Here is a 21,989-nt window from a genome sequence, read left to right as displayed (position 1 = left end):
TCTCTGAAACAGGGTATCCCAAACTTTATTTTACTGGTTTTATCAGAAGTACCATGTACCATGGAGAGCAGTCACAGTTAGTGGCAACACACATACAACAACTTTCCTCCTATCAGTTGGTGTTCAACGAAAATTAATAAAAAAATAAAAGAAAATTATTATTATTACACACACAAACACACAGAGGAACAGCGGCCAAAAAAAAAGACTACCTTCATTATTACAAACAAGCGGTTATTGTTCCATTTTAAAACAAAATTTAAAAAAACAAAACACACCAAATCAAACTGATAAACATGAAATCCCCGACTACACCCTGCGAGAGCGAAGAGATGGACGGAAAGAGGATGGAAAAGGACGTAAAGGGAGGATTAAAGAAAACAAAGATGAAAAGAGAGGGATTTAGCAAAGCAAGAAAAATGACAGACGGTTCAGAATCAGACAGATGGTGACTTCCATCCAATGAAACGATCCTTTGAGTCGGACAGATGGAGGAGACGCAGGCAGATAGAATGTATGAAAGTACAGATGTAAGACGCTGGAAAACAGGTGAGTCCAGACAAAAAACATGACGCCGCCTGAATCAAACTGAAAAACACAAAAATAGATCAACTAAAGCAGCCAGACAAGAAGAAAGCGGATGGATGAGGAGAAAGGCCGAGATGGAAGCCTGAAGCAAAACTACAACTTCTCCAAAAAGGCAATATATGTCATTCTTGAGTGTAGTGAGTGTTTCCTTTAAATAAATATGTAGAATTAATTCTCTATGGTTAGCGTGATGGCCATACAGTCCACCTCACTTGTAACACTGTACAGTATATACACAATATTATTATTTCTTTAATGACAAAATAACCTTTAGATGTACATACAGTATTCCTCGTCCTCTGTCAGAGAATACAGCCACGGTATTAGAAGTAGCAAGCAGTGTCTTTTTTTTCTCTTTTATTGTACAAATAACCCATGCAACTCCTGAATAGATTATTTATTTAAGATACATAACTCCTTTAAGGTCTCATCTCTCATTCAATAACAGCAGATATTGCCTTTTTAACAAACAAACACAAAAAAAACTTAATTAATCAGTAATGTGCAAGTTACTCAAGACGTCTTTGTTTAAATTAAAAACAAACTGTTGTTAAGCTCTACGTACATTACGAGAAAAAAATAATGTAACTGAATAAAAGATGAACGGAAAAAACCTAAATCTGTACAACATTCAAACCATTTTTCTGTCAACACCCGAGGGAGGGAATGGGATACGATTCTCTATAACTATATACAGACATGTTATCATTCATGCACAGTGTCAACAAGTAGCACATTGACATTCCAAAATATGGAAAACATGGCATAGGGAGACAGAGGGGTAAAAGGGGAGAGGGTTTTTTTGGGGGAGGGAGAAAATACGGAACGAAAGGAATATTACCGCCTGTTTTCGGTTACTTTGGCAGCAGAGATTTGAGAAAGAAAGACGAGAGAAAGAGGGCGAGGAGACACAGAGGGACAGATAAGACACCATAACAATACACATGCTGGGCAGCAGAAGTCCATTTCAATCTCACTGGCCCAGAAATCAATGTATGGCTGTAACTTCATGTTTTTTTTTTTCTTTTTTTTAAATTTTCATTTTCATCGTCTTCCTCCTCATCTTCCGTTTTCCTCCATATTCTCCTCATTAACATCTTCTAACATTGTACTTTAAGGGTAGAGAATAGCTCCGGTAATGTTTTTCTTTTATTCCAACAGCAAAGACGTCTCAGCGCGATGTTGCTCAGCTCGTACCAGCAGGGGTCGTTTGTCCTTCATTTCGTCTGTCTGTCTGTCTGTCTGTTGCAGTTATTTATTCCTCAGTCTGTCAGACAGACAGCCGGTTAAGGAGTGAACGAGGCAACAAAAACACCATCGACCTTTACATTAGAAGCAACGTCGTTAATGGTTCACAACTGATTCAACACCACTGTACTTTTTTATTTTTTTTAGTATTTTTTACACATCAGGTACATCATTATTATTGTGTAAATAAAAAAACAACAAAAAGTTGCTTCTGATGTAAACAACAACAGAGTTGTTTACATCAGAAGCAACTTTGTGAATGAAACAACATCCGTTTATCATAAGCGATGAGAACCAGTGCAATGCTCTTTCCTTCAGTTAAAACGCCGCCGGAGAAGAATCAAATAAACCAAAACTAATTTTTCTACTCCGTGCTTGCTCTTAGTGTTTATATGTACAGTAACGGCCTGGCTAAACCTTTAACCTCAAAAGCACAAGCCAAGACAGGAAGCTAAAGTCAACTATCCTGGGACAAGCTGCTTTAGAAGAACCTCGATATGCACTTCCATTTGTGGCCGAAAAAAAAAATTGCAAGGTCACAACCAACACTTTATTAGCAGTTATTTTTTTTTTTTTTTTTAAGCTTCCCACCTTGTTTCCAAATCTTCCGTTTGTTTCACACTCGGCTAGCTTTAAAGTCAAGGTAGATACACTGAGAGGCGGTGCAACACAGCCGGATTAACACAAGAGCCAACCTGCCATAAATTGAAAACAAAGATGAAAAAAAAAGAGTCATTGTCTGGAAAAACTGTGCAACAAAGTAATTTGATGCAAACAACTATGTTACTGCAAGCATTTCATTCCTGCTCGATTCGGTCGAACAAAGTAGGTAGCGGGCACGTTTTAACTAAACCCAACAAGAAGCATCAAGGATAGTTTATACCTTGTTGGACTTAATCAAAAAGTGATGGAAACAGCTTCCATAATGATATCTTTTTTTTCTTTTGCGCAAGCGAGCATAACTTTTTTACAGTGTATAAACCTTCAGCTCCATGCCAGTGAAGAGACAAATACATACAAATTTAAATAGAAAGATTTGGGTTAGATTAGAACAACATCAAGGATCTTTTGTCCCTTTTCAGATTATTACGATGAAGTATGAAGAATATTTGGTGTTTAAGAAATATCCATTGGTTAGAAAACCCTTTACAGTTCTGATAGAAAGATTTCCCTTTGGCAAAACAGGGGTAAACTGCCACTCCAAGGCCTTCGCACGAGAACAGCTACTCTAACGGAGAGCCATGCATTGTGGAGAGTTTAGCAAATGCAAGTAACATGTCGTCTCGTTTCTGTTTTAGGTTGACTGTCCTAATTAAATTTTTGCGTTGCTTCTAAACTGTCCAACCTTTCTAATGCAGCAGCAGAGCGTTTATCAGATTTGTTAGCCACGTCACTGTCGAAGTTGTCATCCTGCAGTAGTTCCAACCCGACATGCCAGATGGGTTGTTATACATCTGAGAAGTTGCCTTGGACACTGTTTAGAAAAGGGCAGGCACTTTCGACAGACACCTGGCAGGTGGTTGGATGAACCATCTGTTTATTGCCATCTATCCCGGGCTAATTCACACATAAAACTCGCTCGTAGCTGCCAATAGTTTCTCACTGGATGCCGAATCATCCAGCCAACTGTGCATCGGCCACAAATGCGTAGCTCGAAGCCCGATCATGCCTCACACGGTAAATAGTTCCCTCCTCCTTTGGTGCTTCCAAATTTGAAAACCTTCTATCTATATGGCTACCCTCAAGATGCCCTGGATTTGCCAAACTCGCCCAATCCAGGGCTCTGCTCGGCTCTACTCTCTCACAGGGGTTGAAAGCATTGCTAAGTTTAAAATGGATTACATCTAGCCCGGACTACTTACTTCACAGATGATATTTAAAATACTAGTATTATATTATACATCAAGTAAAAAACACGACACCAGAAGAGAAATTCTAGCCAATTCGGATGCATATAGTAGTGCCTTTTTTTTTTTAAACAAACTATGGACTTTTACAATACAAAGTAAGTTTGTGTACACTGAGATCTCTGTGGTTTTAGCTGAACGAGTAAAATAGTTAACAGTCTGAAGTCCAAACCTCTATTACAGATTATGTGTTTTATTTCTTGATATTTACTTAATCTGGGAGTTTGGCTCTTATCTGTCTAATACTGAATCATTAAAGACGATTCCCAGCCAGTTAGTGTCTGATAATGTCATTTCGTCAGTCCTATACTTTGGCTGTAAAGTCTTGTTTTCTAGTGTCCAGGGTTTGCAAAGAGGCTTGGCTGTTGCTTGACATCATGTTTGCTAACTAGTGTCTGGAGACAGCACACCTGGTGTTTTCACAACCTCCAGTTTCCTTTCAAGCCGCTAGATGCTGTCATACCTGCAGATGTTGGGTAAAATTCAAGCTGAAAAGTCAGTTAAAGGAGGGTTGAGATGTGTTGTAAAACATGATCCTACATAGAATTTATTCTAGATCCTGTTTGGGCTTGCATCATGAAGTGTGATTAGGTATTTTTAAATCAGAGTAGATCCTCACAGTGGTACATCTAGTAAGCGTCAACTCACTTTGTAGATAGACTCGTTAATTCTACAGACTCCCAACACTTTGCTTTCCATGATAGTTATATAGAAGTGGAAGGATATTCCTACAATGAAGATAAATTTCGAAGCAAGTTGACAACACAGTTATCAGTAATTAATTTTATCTATAATTCTAAATCAACGTTCAGCAATGTTTCTGTATCCATTTAGATAATGAATCTAAAATTGTGTCACCTCATTTAAAATAGCCTCCTTTTCATCTGGTTATATTGCATTGTTTTATTAAGGTTATGGTTTTCGCTGTTTTTACAGAAACAGGAAATATGGGGGAGCAGTAAAGGACCAGGAATCCCACCTACTTAATGACATTTACTTCAATTTATAGTATACATCCCAACAACTTGATGATGGGATTGCCCAATATTGCATATTTTGAGCTCCATATTAACCTTTTGATGCGCAATATGGGTCAAAAGTGACCTCAATCCAATGGAAAATGGGTGTCTCCTGACCCACACTGTGCATCAAAGTCTTATCAGAGCAACTTGGTTATCCAGGTCTGATACAGGACCCACAGCTTCCTGTCAGTTTGGGTGTTTTCCAACATACAGGTGGTCATATAAGATCTCAAAATAAGCCCTAATCCCTGTTATTAGTCTGCTAATGTCTCCAGATCTCTGTCAGCTTGTCAAACGGAGGCTGCCTGGGATTAGATGTACTCTACTGTAGCAGTATTTACCCTTATCTGTTAGTACGCTGACATTTGGACCAGCGAATCATTTTCAGCTATTCCTTCATTTGTTGGCTTTCATTTTAAAAGTGAAGATTTGTTGCATAACTAATGAGTTAATGGCATTAAGGAGTGAATCACACAGATTGCATTCTGGTTCTTTATTCAAGGGTGAACTCTTACCCTTAAATAAAGAAATAATATAAAGTCAGATGCTAATTGCATCCTTTGGGTTAAGGCCTTCATGATCCAACCTGAAGGCTGGTATATTTAGGCATATTAATGAGCCGAGGCGGCCTGGGAAATACCACAGCATGGATAATCATTTCTGGAATAAAGCTGACCGCAGTTATTAAAACCGGGAAAGACTCCTACCATAAAGGCTGAAGCCTCGTCTGACTGAGCGCGTTGGTCGCTTTTTCTAATATTTGGGTAATTCTGGACACTTTATCTGACAAAGACAATGAAGACATGCAGTAATTATATCATTATGGTCTGGTTTTATCTTTTGACGCCACACTGAAGCAAACTGTGAAGTCAGCGAGTCAGATTTTGCAATATAAACCCCCGCTAAGCAGCCCCCTAATGACCAATCAAGGTGAAGCATTATAAATCAAGGGTCAGGGTTGGGGATTAGTGGTTGTTTGTTACAAAGCCCTTGAGGATTTTGATTGGTCCACTGACCAGCCAGGGGGAGGTGCTTAAGACACACAGGGATATCGACCGAAGCGGTTGAGTTGAAACCAAGCGAGATAAATGATGACGGTGACAATTAAGAAACACAAGGCCGGTAGGGTTTCACAGAGGGTGGTACCTACGTTTTTCAGTCTATTGCAGTGTTATGGCTGACGAATGATGGCGGTCACCTCATTGGTAGGAAACCAGGTAACAGGATTCCACAGTTATAAAAAGAAACAAACACATATTAGATTTACCTAGATATTTATGCAATGATAATAGCTTCTCTAACAGTTTTAAACGGTAGAGTGGCCGTCATGTGTCCTCCCAGACACGGCCTTATTAAAGGTAAAAGCACACTAACCCCTTCTCGCTTCAAATTAGACCTTAAATCATTTACATCTACAGTATAAAGCAACAGAAAGAGGGCCCGTTCAGGAGCGCATGGCGTAACCAAGACATTCAGAAGGAAAATAGTGGTGCTGTAATGTACGTTTCAGCTCTTTGTATTTACATGTCTAATCTCGGGACATTTCGCCTCACTGGATGCGCCCTCCCAAGAAAGAGTCAGCGTTTCTACAGGCTGGGAGAGTCGAAAAAAGACCTCAACACATACTCCGTCTCACGAGGCGACAGCAAAACGAGAGGCGTTTAGTTTTTTCACAGTACTTGACCATCTTCCCACAACACACAAGCACAGAAACACACCGTCACGCACCAGCACGCACACATTTTGTCGTCATTAAAACAGTTGTGGCAAAGTATCCGGTTCCTTCTGATTGTGTTTTCAGTATCGTCTGGTCATGCATTACACACCGATGCAGTCTTTTTTCTGTCTCACTCGTGCCTGTTGCTGTACCTGGACACTCAGATGCTCCCTGTGGTGGAGGATTGATGTGGCTGCTGATGTTGAAGCCTCACATCCAGGTTAGGAGCTTTAAACCGCTTTGATTTCTGTATGGTTGAATCAGTTGGGACACATCATGTGTATGTTTCTTTGCAACTTTAGGGATTAGTCGTACGTATTTAAAATGTTAGTGGGTTTAAAACAAAGTTTGAATTTGTAGAGTGAGACAAAAAATTTATTCCTTTGTTTATTCTGCATCATGGTTCCACCTTCTGAGCCACTTCTCTAGCTCTCATGTTTATTGTTGTCCTTCCATGCATCCGTGCCTCCTTCCATTCTCTTTTTAAGATGCTTTAATGTGTCCTCCAGTCCTTCATCTGTACATCCATCCATTCATCCGTCATTCAGTCTATTGCAGAAAGGGAGGGAGTGATAGATCAATGAGACAGCCTTCATTTTCCAAATCCACCCATTCGTCCACCTCCCCCTGGTTTCTTCCTCCACGTTCTCCTTCTGTCCCACCCTTCCCTTCATCATCTCTCACCAACTTAGAAGCCCTGGATGTGGCAGTAGGCCTCCAGCGAGGAGAAGAGGATGTAGAGGAGCCACAGGCTGATGAACAGCATGGTGGTCAGGGCCTTCGCAGTCCGGGGCCCACCCAGCTCTCCACCGATCTCCGGCCGCCGTCGGTACATCAGCGTGGCGACGCAGATAAAGGCAAAGATGGTGAAGAGTGTGACGGAGAAAGCCAGCCTGCCGGGATCCACCTTGAACTCACGCCCGTTGCTGCTGTGGTAGATGGCGGCGATGGACCACGCCACCTGTCAACCATCAGCAGAACTCAAATCAAGAACAGTGACCCTTATAGGTTGCCGTGCTGCGTGTCAGAGGTAAAGAAATCATTCGATAACATATCAACTACATATCAGTTATTACAAATACAAGATGACAAGCACCACTGCACCACTGCTTTTTTACAAGCTTGTCATCTTGAGCTAATCTTTAATAACATGAGCTGGACTTACCCCAATGCCCAGGAAAACATTGACAGCATTGGAGCCTGTCACATTACCAATGGATGCGTCTGCGTACTGATCCTGGATAGCAGCTACCTTACTGGCAAATGTATCTGGATGGAGAAGGAAAAGGAAGGAGAGACATCAGGTTTGTGCATGCCATCAACAAATCGTCCATATATCCCAATAGCACTTTATAGGTAATCAAGAAAGACCGATAACGGATAGTTTGAACCAATGCAACTTGAATGTTAGATATTAAAAGTATGTGAAATCATGGAAGATGCCGTACTTAACTAGGCTGCTTCATTAATAAGGACTATAATAACTGAGTATGTACAGTAGAAACAGGAGTGATGGTGTCTTAGTGCCACGTAGCATTAGGAAGCTCTGCAGTTTGTCTCCTGTAGTCACTGCTGTATAACTTTTATTTCCCACTAAAGCCCACATCTTAAAGCATTGTCAGTTATGGTTTTTACAGATACAATTTCGGAGTATTTAGCTTAGCTGCTAGCTGTTACCCTTAGCTGCTGTGACAGCTAATTTCCTAAATTTGTGGCTATGGCTTGTGCCTCTCGCGGATTATTTTAGAAAGATGTTACGGTGCTCCAGATAGCGTTAGCAAGAGGCCTAACAGCAAACTTCTTAGCAGTAGCATTAGCTTAGCACCGTCTGCAACAATTTCTGGTCGCACTGACACCAATCAGTGAATTATTCAGGCATTTTCAGCGTAACTGGGAGACTGAGTATGCGTGTAAAACATTACGATGTTGATTACGACTTCAGCAACATTTACTACTTCAAAAAAACACCGTGCTGCTTTGCCAATGCACTCATCTGTCCCCGTCTGTGAACGGTAGCTTTTAGAATTGATTGGCTATGTAACGCTAGCTTAGTTGTGGATAATCTTTGCAGTATCTGTCTGTTTTTATACATATTTCCCCAATATACTAACATTAGGAACCGACTGGTATGCCAAAATGGCTTTTTTATCTTAAACTTTACAACTGTAGCTATTTTGGTATGCAACTGGTGGGCATATTCATCGACCATGGTCTGATAACTGAAGATACAGTCCCATCTGTTGTTTGATAGGATGTTGTAAAGCTGACTTTTCCGGAAGAATTAAAACGATGAAACTACAACCTTGAAGTCAGATTTTAATTAAACCTGTCCCAGTTACTTGACTAATAAGAGGAATAAAACTCTTGATTCTTGTGAAGATATGTCCTTTTTATTCAGTCTCCATCTCCAAAAAGGTAAAGGCTTCTAACAGGATGATTAGGCCGAAAATGTGCCACTAGGTGTTTCTGATTTAACACTCTACACTGCAAACAGATTTACACTCGTTGTTGAACTCTTGACCTCAGTCAATACTGAGTTACACAAGACTGCAGTGACAGAGAAGGACGCCCTTGATAAATGCAGGACACTTATAATTATTAATATAGAACACTGTGCAAATCCTGTTTTCCGCATTCAGACAGGGAACCTTAAATTAGAAACCGCAATCTTTAATCCTGTTACAGTGTTCCTTCACTGGCAGCCGGCATGGGCAGGATTTGGTCCAAGATCAATAATTTACAAGGCTGAGTCTCCGTTTGCAGGGACAGATGAATCTTAGCCTGGCAGCAAATCAGCGTTGTGCTGCTTGGACCCAAAAAAATTTCCCCTGGTTTCATATTTGCCAAACTATGGGACGAGACTCTGCCAAATCACAACAATAGGCTCCTCGCTGAGCCAATAGCCAAATGGTCAGTTAGCGCTCTTTTCTCCTGCTAATTTTCTGGCCATCTTCTCTTTGTTAGCAAGTCTTCTCGCTTTAATCTGCCAGATACAGCAAGAGGAGATTAAAAACTGAGAAAAAGCAAGGAAGTAGAAGGATAAAAACAAGGAAAGGCTTTCTGGAAGTGTCAGCCAAACTGGCAGCCGGAAAGAGGATGCTGGGAAGGCCGAGACAATGGGCTAATGAAAGAGGAGTCCAGCAAAGATAAATCTCCCCATCCACCTGAAGGCTTTAAGTGCCGTCCTGATGCCATACGGTACATGTTGAAGCTCTATTTATGTGTCCCTGCGTAAAGTGCACACATGTACGCTGGTTTCTGAGCGTGTTTCCACCACCTGGGTCCAATCTGACGCCACGTTTCCACCAGCTGGCAAAGGCCTGCATGTCTGTGCATTAGTTGGTCTTTGAGTGTTTGCGAGGTTGATTGAGTGGGCGGGTGTGTGGGTGCTCGCATGTTTCGGTGGCGGCATGTGTGTGTTTGAGAATCAGGTTCCACTCTTTCTGTGATGACGACGCCTCCCTTGAGAGCTTCCTGACCTTTTCCTCTACCTCTCTGTCAATCAACCAATCTCTCGCCTCATCCTCCTTCTCTTTCCTCATCTCCCCTCTGCCCCTCTTTCCCCCTGTTGCCTCTTAAAATGGAATGACGTGTTAGGGAGTATAGACGTGCTCATAAAAATCTGGTATGTTGAGTTTTCTCTCTTGATTGAAAGTAGAGTTTCCACCTCTAGAATAATGACTAGAAAAGTGCTTTGACCATTTGAATATAATCATCAATGTATACTGTTAGAGATGCATGTTACATTTAAATTCTAATCAATTAATCTCTGAACCCAAGTAAAAGTTTGTGCCAAATTTGAAGAAGCTTTCTGAGGCTTTCCTCAGGTGTGGAACAGACAGATGTAAGGATGGTAGGACAACTTGAAAGTATAATACATCTGAAAGGTGACAGTTCTTATGTTGTAAATGTAAACTTTACAAAATGTGTAATTTTACCTGAAAAAACACGTGAATTTCAGTGCAATTGTGCCATCAATACATTGTGATGTTATTACTCCGCCAAGAAACGGCAAAGTTATGTGACGATTGACATACGTTTGTCTGTCTGTCTGTTTGTCTGTTTGTTAGCAACATTACTCAAAAATGTACCAACGGATTTGGATGAAATGACATAAGTTCATTTTGTTTGTAGGTACATCTACATTCTACGGTGAAGTGACTTCTGCCACAAATTTTTTCAAGATTCATCAGAAATGATACGACTGTGGACTTTTGTGCCAAATTTAAAGAAATTCCTTGAGGTTTTCCTGTGATATCATGGTAATGAGAATGGAACAAATGGGCATAAGGATGTATGGACAACTGGAAAACATAATAGAAAAATAAACAAAAACTACATTTACTGACCATTTCTTGACTTAAGGTGATTCAGTATATTTACTGCGCTGATGTAGTCTTTGGATTTTATGGTATGGAGTGGTTTTTATCATACTTTCTATATACACACAGTTACTGATCAGTTCATTGTTGGATCCATGTGGATGTTTGTGCCAAATTTGAAGAAATTTCCTCCAGGTGTTCAAGAAATGTGACATTCACAGAGTGACAGACGGACAGATGAATAACAGAATGCTCTGAGGACAACGAATATCCAAAGGAAGCTTGTGGGAAATCTGTTCCTTTGTTTCTGGGATACCTTGTTATGGATAAAACTGTTCAGAGTTGAAAATGACATTAGGAAATAGGTTAGGGAGATTATAAAAATATTACAAATCTTCTTCTTTGGTCATTATTAAATGTTCAAAAATATTAAGATATTTAGCTCTGGACAAGCGCGTTAGATGACTGTTCTCGGGTTTATGTGAGCTGGTGAAGAGAAAAACCAATAAAGACAGTTTCTCATTTTGCAATTTTGATGGAGAGGACTTTAATCAATATCTGTCAAGATAAATATTCTCATAATAATTGCAGGCAGCTTATAAAAGAAATATAAGCAACAATTTCCCCAAAACAAAGTAGATATCTCCTGTTTGTGTTTTGGATTTTGACTGACATTTTTCCTAACAAATGCCTTTAAAGAGATAAAAAATAGCTGTTTTTCATAACAAATGTCAAAGTAGATTGAACTAATTCCCCTCTCTCTAGTTTTTCTCTTTATGCCTTGTATCTCCTTCTCTTTAAGCCTGTAAAGCCGCCACATAAAAATAGACCTGAAACCTCATACTGTGATAATAAATGCTGAATAGATGTTTAAGTGTCCACAGTACTCCTATTTTCCTTATGTAACTTGTTTATCCCACCAAACTCCATGGTGCTTTTTCTCAGCTTAAATGTGTTGATTGAATTTCTGAGGCCAACATGAAATGAAACACAGTGTGCTTAAAACATAATGAGGACTCATAAACAGACGTTTCTCCCCAATCTCCAAACCACAAACAAATCTCAGTTTCTGGAGTTCCTAATTCTCTTAACAGCTGCACTTTTTCACTCGTTTTCCTATGTGCACCGCTCCATGTGTGTGTGTGTGTGTGTGTGTGTATGTGTGTGTGTGTGTGTGTGTGTGTGTGCACTATAGCCTAGCAAACGGTGATAAACGAGATCATGGAACAGCAGCGAAGGATGGCTTTTATTAACTGTAATAGCCACAGAACTGGAGGTCTGGTTCTTTGTGCGAGTGTTGGGGTGTGTGTGTGTGTGTGTGTGTGTGTGTGTGTGTGTGTGTGTTGCAGGCCACAGGAGGTTGTGTTAATAAAGCTGAGAGCCTCCGAAAGGCTGAACCACTTTGTTTCCTTTCGGCAGCTCTGCACATCTGTGTGTGTTTCAAGCAACCGTGTGTGTGTTTTATTCCGCAAATACAACTCTGTGAGCGTGTATCATTCTGTGTGTGTATATATATTACACGTGCACATGTACAGTAGGTGTTTATGTGCGTAAAATAGTATGTAACGCATCACTTGTATCCCCGAGCTCCATAAATGGGAGGAGAGAGACCACCTGAGTCTGACATGACAAATGGGCTGATGCTAATAACACATGGTGGTCACAGAAGTAGTAAGAGTGTGTGTGTGTGTGTGTGTGTGCTAAATCTCTCAAGCTTTATTGCATTGCAGGTATATGAGTGTCTGACTCTGTACACATTTGCACAGTTGCAGGTATTTATGTGTGTGCAGCTTATTCATCTTACATCTAGCATGAGCTCTATGTCATGTGTAGTGTATGCGTGTCTGTGTGTGTGTGTGTCTGTGTGAGAGAGAGAGAGAGAGAGAGAGAGAGAGACAACTGGGGCCAAGGTTAAAACATATTTATCCAGCTGTTGCAGGTGGACATTCTTCATGTTTAGAGGATGATCCATGGAGCTGTCTACAGACCGCCCTGCTTCGCCTAACAGCCTCCCACATTAAAAAAAAAAAAAAAAAAAATTGTGGAGAGACTGGAAACTGCTGGGTCGGTCCTGGTAAAAACTCCCTCGGTAAATATACTGCCCAGCCAAAAAAAAAAAAACATGTTGGACTGCCTTTAGCTTTGAGTATGGCACTCATTTGATAAGCTTCTGCAATGTCACAGCATTTATTTCTGTCCAGAGATGCATTAATTTTTCACCAAGATCTTCTACTGATGATGGGAGAGTCGGACAAAGTCTTCTCCAGAACATCCCAAAGGTTCTCAGTGGGGCTGAGGTCTGGACTCTGTGGATGACAGTCCATCTCATGCTCCCTGATCCACTCATTCTCAATGTGACCCCATGAATCCTCATCGTCATCTAGGAACATGAAGAAAACCTCTACTGATGTAAAGACCTGGTCATTCAGTATCTTCAGGTATCAGCTGACCTCATTCTTTGGGAACATAACGTTGGTGAACCTGACCAACCCCAGATCATAACCCTAACCCCCACAGGCTGGTAGACACTAGCCATGATGAGTGCATCACTTCATCCACCTCTCTTCTTACCCTGATGCCCTCATCACTCTGGAACAGGGTAAATCTGGACCCATCAGACCACATGAACTTCTTCCATTCCTCCAGAGTCCAATCTTTATGCTCCATAGCAAACTGAAGCCTTTTTGTCTGATTATCCTCACTGATCAGTTTTCTTAGAGCTACAGCTGTTTAGTCCCAATCCTTTGAGTTCCCTTCATGTGGAAATGTTCTTACGTTCACTGTTAATCATGAGAGTTCTACTGTTGATTTCCTACAATCATCTAAGAGTTTGTTCCTGGAAACTGATGGTTCTTTTAAAAAGTAGCTTCTGATGCTGTTTTACCACTACTACACTGCACTACTTTTGTGTAAAACCTTTTAAAATCTACTTGTCATTCAAGACCAAAGCAAGCTTTTGGATACTATCGTGACACCAGTGGTACATCACACTTTACATAACATTTTTTTCTGGATTAGCTGATGAATCGATGAAGTAGAGGAAGCAGAATTTGTCACAGACCAAACTTATTTTCTAGTCTGTTGTGTAGCTCATTGCTCTCAAATTTTTCCATCTTTTAAAGGTTGGTATTGTATCCATAGAGTCCATGTAAAGAATGGATAGCATCCGATTCTGAGTGTGAAGCAAATGCAAAAATGTTTTAAACCTGTGTTCTTTTCAACAGTCAGAAGGGGGCGACTCCTCCGGTTGCAAGAAGAAGTCTGACTGAACAGAAGTCTATGAGAAAATGACTCATTTCTCACTTGATTTGTTACCCAAGTAAACACTGTCCTAACAGGTTCATGGTCTCAATTGCTAGTCTCATGTCTGCTTCAATACACTGTGATGCTCACTTAGTAAATTATGGTTCTGTAGAGAGAAAATCAGATGATAAAGCATGGGATGCTTTCAGGTATGGAGACCTTGTAATGGACAAGTTGCTACTGTATCGGCATGGATAGTGTCCTCAAGTCCATCTAGTTTTGAAAGACCAAGATAACAACAGCTAAATGCCAAACTTGAGAGTTCAAAATGACAGTCAATAAACCAACATCAGTCAGTACATCCATGCTTTATATAGAGATTATGCTTGTATCTACACAGACACACTTTTTTTCCTAACTCTGTCACAACTCTCCAAATCATAACTTAATTCCCTTGTCTATCGTCGATCATTGATTTGTTTGATTGTTGTTCAAAAGAGCACCGACTGTAATGAGCCGTTTATGAAACAGTCATTAATGCGGTGAAGTACTTTGTAAAGCTGTCTCCTTTATTCAGCAGAAAATGCACTGGAGAAAAGAAATGGGAGGTATAAAGCTCCTCAAAATGAAAGAAAATGAAGCAAAGAACTGAAAATGTCAGCGTACTCTCCCTGAAAGGGGATCATTGATGAACATAAATCTACTCCTAAATTGAAGACGTTGGGATATTACAAGCTCAAAATGACCTTAAGAAGCTAAATACCAAATGTAGAGAAAGAAAAAGTTTTGATTAAAGATGGTGGGAAGTTGAATTGTGGTGATATAATATAAACAGCTTCAGAGGTAGATTAATCTCTGAGCACACATACATGAACATGGACACACAGTGTAGACCCTCACCTGGTACAGAAGTTCCCAACGCGACAAATACAACCGCCGTGACGGAGTCTTTCAGACCCACTGTGCATCCAAAGTGAGAAGCCAGGTCCCCTGTGATAATATAAGAGGAATCATTACCTTCACTATGCTTAAAAACGGCATCTACTCAATCAGATGTTATGAAGAAAACTTTCTAAAATGCTAAATCTTTTTTATTAGCAGATGTGCCTGATAAAGATCAACCCTCTGAAGCTCAAAACTCACCAGTGGGTTTGAAAGTCATGTTATCTTTAACACTTGTATCACACTGTAGACAGTTTTTCAGGAAGGAAGTGGAGAGGAATCTGTGCAATATCAGTATTTTGTACCTATGGAGGAATCTATGTAATATTTGTTAGGACAGTATTGTCTATTGATGGAAGAATCTATGAAATATGATTGTTTTTCACCATTTAATAAGTTCAATATTTTCCACATCTGGATAAATCTGTGTAATATCTGAATTTCCACATATGGACGAATTGGCTCAGTATCAGTACAGTACTTATGTGTATTTCTTGTTTAGTTGTGTTTTTCTACTGATGCTGTCTACTTGTCTGAACTCTCACCTCTGCTGACGTAACCCTGCAAATTTAAAGATTACTAAAGGTTTATCTTATCTAATCTCATCTCAAGAACTGTTTCAACTTTCCCTTGAACCTCAAACTACTCAATTCTCATGTGCCTTTTCGGTCTGAATTCTAACCCAATGTAAGCTTAAAATTGTGACTTTTTATCAAAATCACTATATTTTACACATCTTATTCAAAAGGTCCTCCAAAATAAATCATTTGCAGGAAAGAAATTCTGTGAAAACGAAAGAAAAATTGCATTCCTTGGGACAACCATGACACCATTAGTAACTAGTAAGAAAACAGCTATGTCTTTTTATCCTTTTCCTGATTTATAGCATTATAACTGAAACTGTGTATATATATATATATATATATATATATATATATTTATTATTTATTTTTTTCTAAATGTGTAAATATCTATATATAGTCTTTATTTTTCTGTAGTTAATTTATTATTCTCTTTTCCTCGTTTGTAGAGTGACACCAACAACCAAAACCAAATTCCTTAAAGTTGATTCTGATTAGTTCTTGCTGCTTCCATCCATGGTTGTGCTGTTTCTAGACAGGTTCAGGACTTTAAATTGCAGAGAAAAACAAATCTACAGTTAGTTAAAATGTGACGGGAGCAAAAGAAAGCGCAGAAACCACTTGGGGTTCAGAGGGTTAAAAAAAGAATCCAATGTTTAAAGTCTACTGTCTTTTGCTCCAAACGTTGGAGTCTCACCGATGATGGCGGTCAGCAGTCCAATCATGCAGATGGAGACGACGAAGCAGGCCCAGCCGTTCCAGTACTCTGTGGGTGGGACGAAGGCGAACAGAACCTTCCAGAAGACGGTGAGGAAGTGCATGACATAGTCGAAACACGACGGCAGCTTCTCCTCACCGCACTCCTCGTCATCGTCGTCTTCGCCTGGAGGAAAACGGACAACAGAGAATAGTTGAAATGAGGTGAGAAGTACTGACTGTTGACATGAATGAAAAAAATGCTCATCAAGTTCTTTAGACCAGCGGTCGCTGAGCTTTTGTGCACCATATTCTACGGACTGGTTATCACGTACATAACAAAGAATCATGTTTATCCTAAATGAATAAAAATTAATATGATAATGAATAAAATTATTTTTTATTGCTGAATATGTATTTACTTTTTCTTCTATTTTATCACCGAGTCTTTCCCTATTTTCACAAAAGCTCTCTGGAGACATTTGTTCTTTATTAATTTTGGCAGGGAAATGAAAACAGTCAAGTATGGGAAACAAGCACAGTCAGAAGTGACAGGAAGACGATCTAGTCATTTTTCAAAATAAAACACCCTTCAGACTACCCTGGAAACAAAACTAAAACACAGCATTTTTATTCTTTCTGTTTGGCCCAGTGGATGCGGATCACTGCTTTAGACTAAAGAAGCACCTGAAGTGCAAATGACTAAAATAATTAACGGACTTCCTCACTGCACAGAAAGAAGGGTTGGATATTTGAGTCTATAGTGACAGAAATGCAACAGTACATCATCAAAAAATAGACTCAATTTGACAGACATCATTTCTGATCCAATGACTTGCAGATGTGTGTGTGTGTGTGTGTGTGTGTGTGTGTGTGTGTGTGTGTGTGTGTGTGTGTGTGTGTGTGTGTGAGATCAGTACCAGTGTCTAATCATTACCTCAGCACATGGACTACAGCCAACCATGCGCTGCAGCTGTCCTTTTATGTGTATGTGTGTGTTTCTGTGGGAATGAGGGAATTGCCGAAACATGAAATTCAAATTACTTTCTTCATTCACTCTATCAGCAGTCGATTCACTCTGTTCACTTGGCTGTTGTTCTGCTCCATTTCTGAAAGCCTAATGAATAAACCAGACTACCTGCTGCTTCCGTGAAACACGCTGACTGGGTGAATCCCAGAGAACGCTGTAATTTCTCATTGATTTCACCCGTGTCATTCACTCACTGCACATCATTAACATCCAGAGAGCTGGTGGGGCATCAAAAAGCTCCAAACACACACAAACAAAACCGACAACCGAGACCGATCAGAGTTTGGAGAGTTTAGTTGTGCTGCAGCTGGACGTCATACTAAAGAGTCAAGGAGGACAAACTTTTAATATTTTGACATCAATTTCTTGAAAAAACACTTGGAAAAGTGCCTAAACGTGTTTCATTTTAAAATTCCTGACTTAATAGTCGGTTTTCCGGATGGCATTTAACATCTCAGTATAAAAAACTGTTATATTCTCTTTATTTTATACTATCATGTTTGCCAGAAGACTGTAGCTTCAGGTACTATAATTGTAAAGTAACAAGGAGGAGCCACAACTTTCCTGCCCTCCAGATACTGTAGATACTATTTTACTACTGACATTTTTTATTTCTTTCCAGTCTAGTTGTCTCTTCTCTACTACATGCATACACTGCCTCAGTTCAGTTGATCGTAGGTAAATCATCAGTGGCTTCACAGCTGTGCTGAGGAGCACAGAATTTTAAGGGGTTTTTTTGTTTTTTTTTGCAAATCTGGTTCGTCTAAATGCTTTATTTTGGGGAATTTTTGGGGGGATAACTGCACATTACAGGTGAATACTTCAGGGACCGTCAGACGGTTGACTCGATAGACAACCTGCAAATACCCACCATACTGTTTACACCTCACCTTGTATTTATATGTTATTTTGCAGTATTCGACACTTTTATATTTATTTAGCTTATTTCTATTTGTGTGTCTATATATATATATATATATATATATATATATATATATATATATATATATATATATATATATACATATATGTGTGTGTGTGTGTATATTCATTTCTTGTATATAAATTGATCATACTGTTTATATATATATACATATACATGTATATATACATTATACCATGTATAATTGTGTTTGTGATAAATAAAGGTCTTGAATCTTGGTTAACAATCTGCAGAATTAATCTGTTTTTACAGTTTATGGCTGTGATAAATGGTGAAACTTTGGTGATTTTTAAAATATAACAAACATGAGCAGACTTGTTTATTCTCTGTATTTCTGTCTGGACACATGAAATCTCATTATAATTTTTTGCCTTCACAGATTAAATATGGCTAATTTATTGAATACAGATTTGATTAATTATCAAATATGTCTTAAATTGAATATATTAAAAAAAACTATACGTTGTTAAAAATTTCACTTCTTGAAAATATGTATTTTTGCCTCGACTTTAGGGACACCCTGTGCAATGAAAGCAGCGACACAGAAAGCATTCTTCTGATAACTTCATCACTCTGCCGGCTCCAAAAGCAATGAAAACCACTTTATGATCAATTTATATTTAGAAATTATGAATTTCATGGTAATAGTCTAGGAAGACAAGTATTTTCCCAAACTTTTTCTTTTGCTAATCCAGATCTGGAAATGACAAAAGGTAATTCCATACTGTTCTATAATGAGGAATAATCCTGACTTGATTTTGTTCTTGTTCTTATAGTTGCATCTTATTATTTTATCCACTTGAGGAGTTTTGGGGCTTTTGCATACACAGGAAAAACTTCATTGATTTTAAAAGAAACATCTGTACCCAATCATTCCAGACATCATTGCTGGATTCTAACCCTACATACTGACCTCCTGTTGTCAGGATGAAGCTACAAGGCAGCCGATATTTAAGTCATTAAACATGAGTCATGAACCACATCGGGCTGCATGTGCTGCAATAAGTATACATTAGCCTGGATTAGCACAAAGATTAACGTTCTGTAACCGGGTCAAGGGTTTACTCAGGGGTCACGGACCTTATTTAAAGTAATTAAAAATAAATGTTTCAAACCATAAACTATAAATGAACAGTGGACCATCCTCCTCCACAGGCGCAGACACAGTAATGAATTATAAAACGAGACTTTCCACCTGAGTTACGTCACTTTCTACAGCCTCCTTGCCTCCCACTCGGTCTGTTACAGCTGGATCGAGACATTTCCTTCTCACTTTTGTTCTACTTCTGCTAATGTTTCTACTGCACAGGCCCTTTTACCACAGTCTTGGTCTCTTTATTTTTATTTTTTGGATTTGGAGGCATAAACACCCTGCAAGCACCAATGGGGAAATCAGTGGAGGTACCGTATCCGTACAGTATGAGTAATTTTAAATGCAAGCTAAACCTGTCTTCACTGTAATGGCCCTTTGAAGGATTTAGTGTTAAGATATTCTCACAATTCTTCACATCCCTAATATCTAATTTGCTTCCCAATCTATTCCTCACTCTGTGGAAAATCTGCTTCAGTCAGCGGCTAATCTGACACCAAATCCATGCTCAGTAATTACACGTGATGAATTCAAACGCCCTGAACGTGTCCTGATAAATCACATTAAAGGCATTATTAATGACAGCAGAGCAGATCTGGACCACAGTGGAGCTTTGCATAAACTTTTAAAATGATTGATGACACGACGTTAGAATTTAACGACATCTGATGAATTTCTTTTATCATTTAATGGCACATTAGAAACATTAACGGGCATTTATTTAACCTCCTCATAGCTTTTTATAACAGCCAGCTAATAAGAGTGAGTGTGCAGATGGTCTGATACACAAATCGGTGTGAAAATTTTAACCTTCTGATCCTCAAAACTTGCTGGAGGGTTTGAAAAGCACATTATTATTTTAAAAAATTACCAAAATTACACCATTACTCAAAGGAAGAAACTGTAAAACAGAAGAAATTGTCAGTATTTCTATTTCTAAATGGTCCTTGAGCTAATCATGCATGCCATGTGGTGATATTTGCCCAAGTTTTTTCTCATTAAAAGTTCCTCTAAAATAAAAATTTTGCACCAAAAAAGTCTGTTAAAAAAAAACAACTATTAATTCTGCATTACTTGACACAACTACAGTGAATAAAAATGTGACAGAAGTAACAAATGCCAAGAAATGATTCCTGCTTAAAACTGCACACAACAAATGAAACTTAAATTTCCCTGACTTGCTATTTGTTTTCCATCTTTCAAGTCTTGGTTAAGGATTCAGACTCGCTAAAATCCCCAAAAACCTGCATTAAAGTGTGTTTTTATGTCATAAGAATGTAAATGTTTGTGTGCTTTAATAGCCTGGCTGTAAGTGTGGCTGTTTTTGGCACTGATTTTATTTAGTAGTAGTTTATTTGATCATTCTTTCTTTTTTTGGTAATATGGTTGTTTCAAATTCTCAACAATTCAGCATAATTGTGTATGAAGATGTATTTATATGTCTTTTTTCTCCTCTCCTGTGGCTTCTACTCCATCTCCTTTGCCTTTCTCTGCTTGACTCTAACCCTCTCCTCATCCATGCTCAGTTAGGCGTTATACTGATAAAGTGGCTATCTCAAAGTAATTCTCTGCTTTTCTCTCCTTCCCCGTCTTCCTCACGCTTCTCATTCATGCTCACATTTTGCTGATATAGCCTTTATATAACTGAATATTCTCTGTCACTTCCTGGTTTCATCCCTCTAAATCTCTCCCTCATCCCTCCACAACCTTCCGTCACTCTCCAGATGTCATTGTCATTGTCATCATTGTCAGTCTCTTCACACCACTCTGCACTAGATGTGTGGGGTTCCACTCATATTCTTTGCTTTTTATTTGGAGCCTCATTTGCGCCCACAAAGTGTTTGCATTAAATCATAAAAATAAGCTGGAATAGCAATTTAAAATCACACAGTGCTGAAAAAAGTTAAACACAGAAAACACTTTACATAAAGACAGAGACAAAAAAGAAGAAGTAATGTTCTGTGCAAGAAAAAATAGAAGAAAATTCTGATTATATGAGATGCTAAATGATTAGCATGAATATTTTCCTATTTTTAGACATATTTGCTGCAATGATAAGTTGATTAATCGATGAGTTGCCAACTATTAGATTAATTATCAACTATTTCAATAATCAACAAAATTCAAGTTAAAAAAGTAGAAACCTTTTGATTCCAGCTTCTTGAAGCTGAATAATTTCTTATTTCTTTTTACACATAATTGTAATAAATCTGCAACTATAAGTCGATTAATCAATTTGTTGTCAATAAATTACTTATCAACTATTCGCTAATTAATTGATCAGTTCAAGTAAAAAAAGAGCAGAAATTCTCTGATTCCAGTTTCTTAAATCTCAGTATTTCCCTGTTTCTTTACCTACATTTAACAGAGCTGCATTGATAAGCCAATTAATCAATTATTTGTCAACTACTCAGTTAATCATCAACTATACATGTGAACATTTTCTGATTTATTTCCTCCCATATGACAGGAAACTGAATAGATTTTGTCTGTGGACAAAACAAGACATCTGATGACACTGAGTGACATTTTTCACCATTTTTTAAAACATTTTCTTCACCAAACAATGAATGAATTAATGGAGAAAATAACTGCCAAATTAGTCAACAATGAAAATCAATGATCAATGTGAGTTGCAGCTCTAATCACATTTGACACAC

The 21,989-nt window shown here is 38.8% G+C and overlaps 1 protein-coding gene across 4 annotated transcripts in view; it reads right to left on the bottom strand.

Moving 5' to 3' along the window:
* slc8a1b (solute carrier family 8 member 1b) overlaps nt 1-21,989 on the bottom strand; it is a 180,488-nt gene continuing 158,499 nt past the window's right edge. For all 4 annotated transcript variants that reach the window (XM_055018318.1, XM_055018321.1, XM_055018320.1 and 1 more), the window contains exons 8-11: nt 16,268-16,453; nt 14,948-15,037; nt 7,648-7,751; nt 1-7,443 (exon numbers count right to left, since the gene is read on the bottom strand). In XM_055018318.1, coding sequence (XP_054874293.1) covers nt 7,171-7,443; nt 7,648-7,751; nt 14,948-15,037; nt 16,268-16,453 — 653 coding nt within the window. In that variant the 3' untranslated portion in view covers nt 1-7,170. The remainder of the gene's footprint in view (nt 7,444-7,647; nt 7,752-14,947; nt 15,038-16,267; nt 16,454-21,989) is intronic.

This window comes from Amphiprion ocellaris, chromosome 16 (genome assembly GCF_022539595.1).
Source record: "Amphiprion ocellaris isolate individual 3 ecotype Okinawa chromosome 16, ASM2253959v1, whole genome shotgun sequence".
Classification (NCBI taxonomy): domain Eukaryota; kingdom Metazoa; phylum Chordata; class Actinopteri; family Pomacentridae; genus Amphiprion; species Amphiprion ocellaris.
This window is presented reverse-complemented; position numbering and strand designations above follow the sequence as displayed.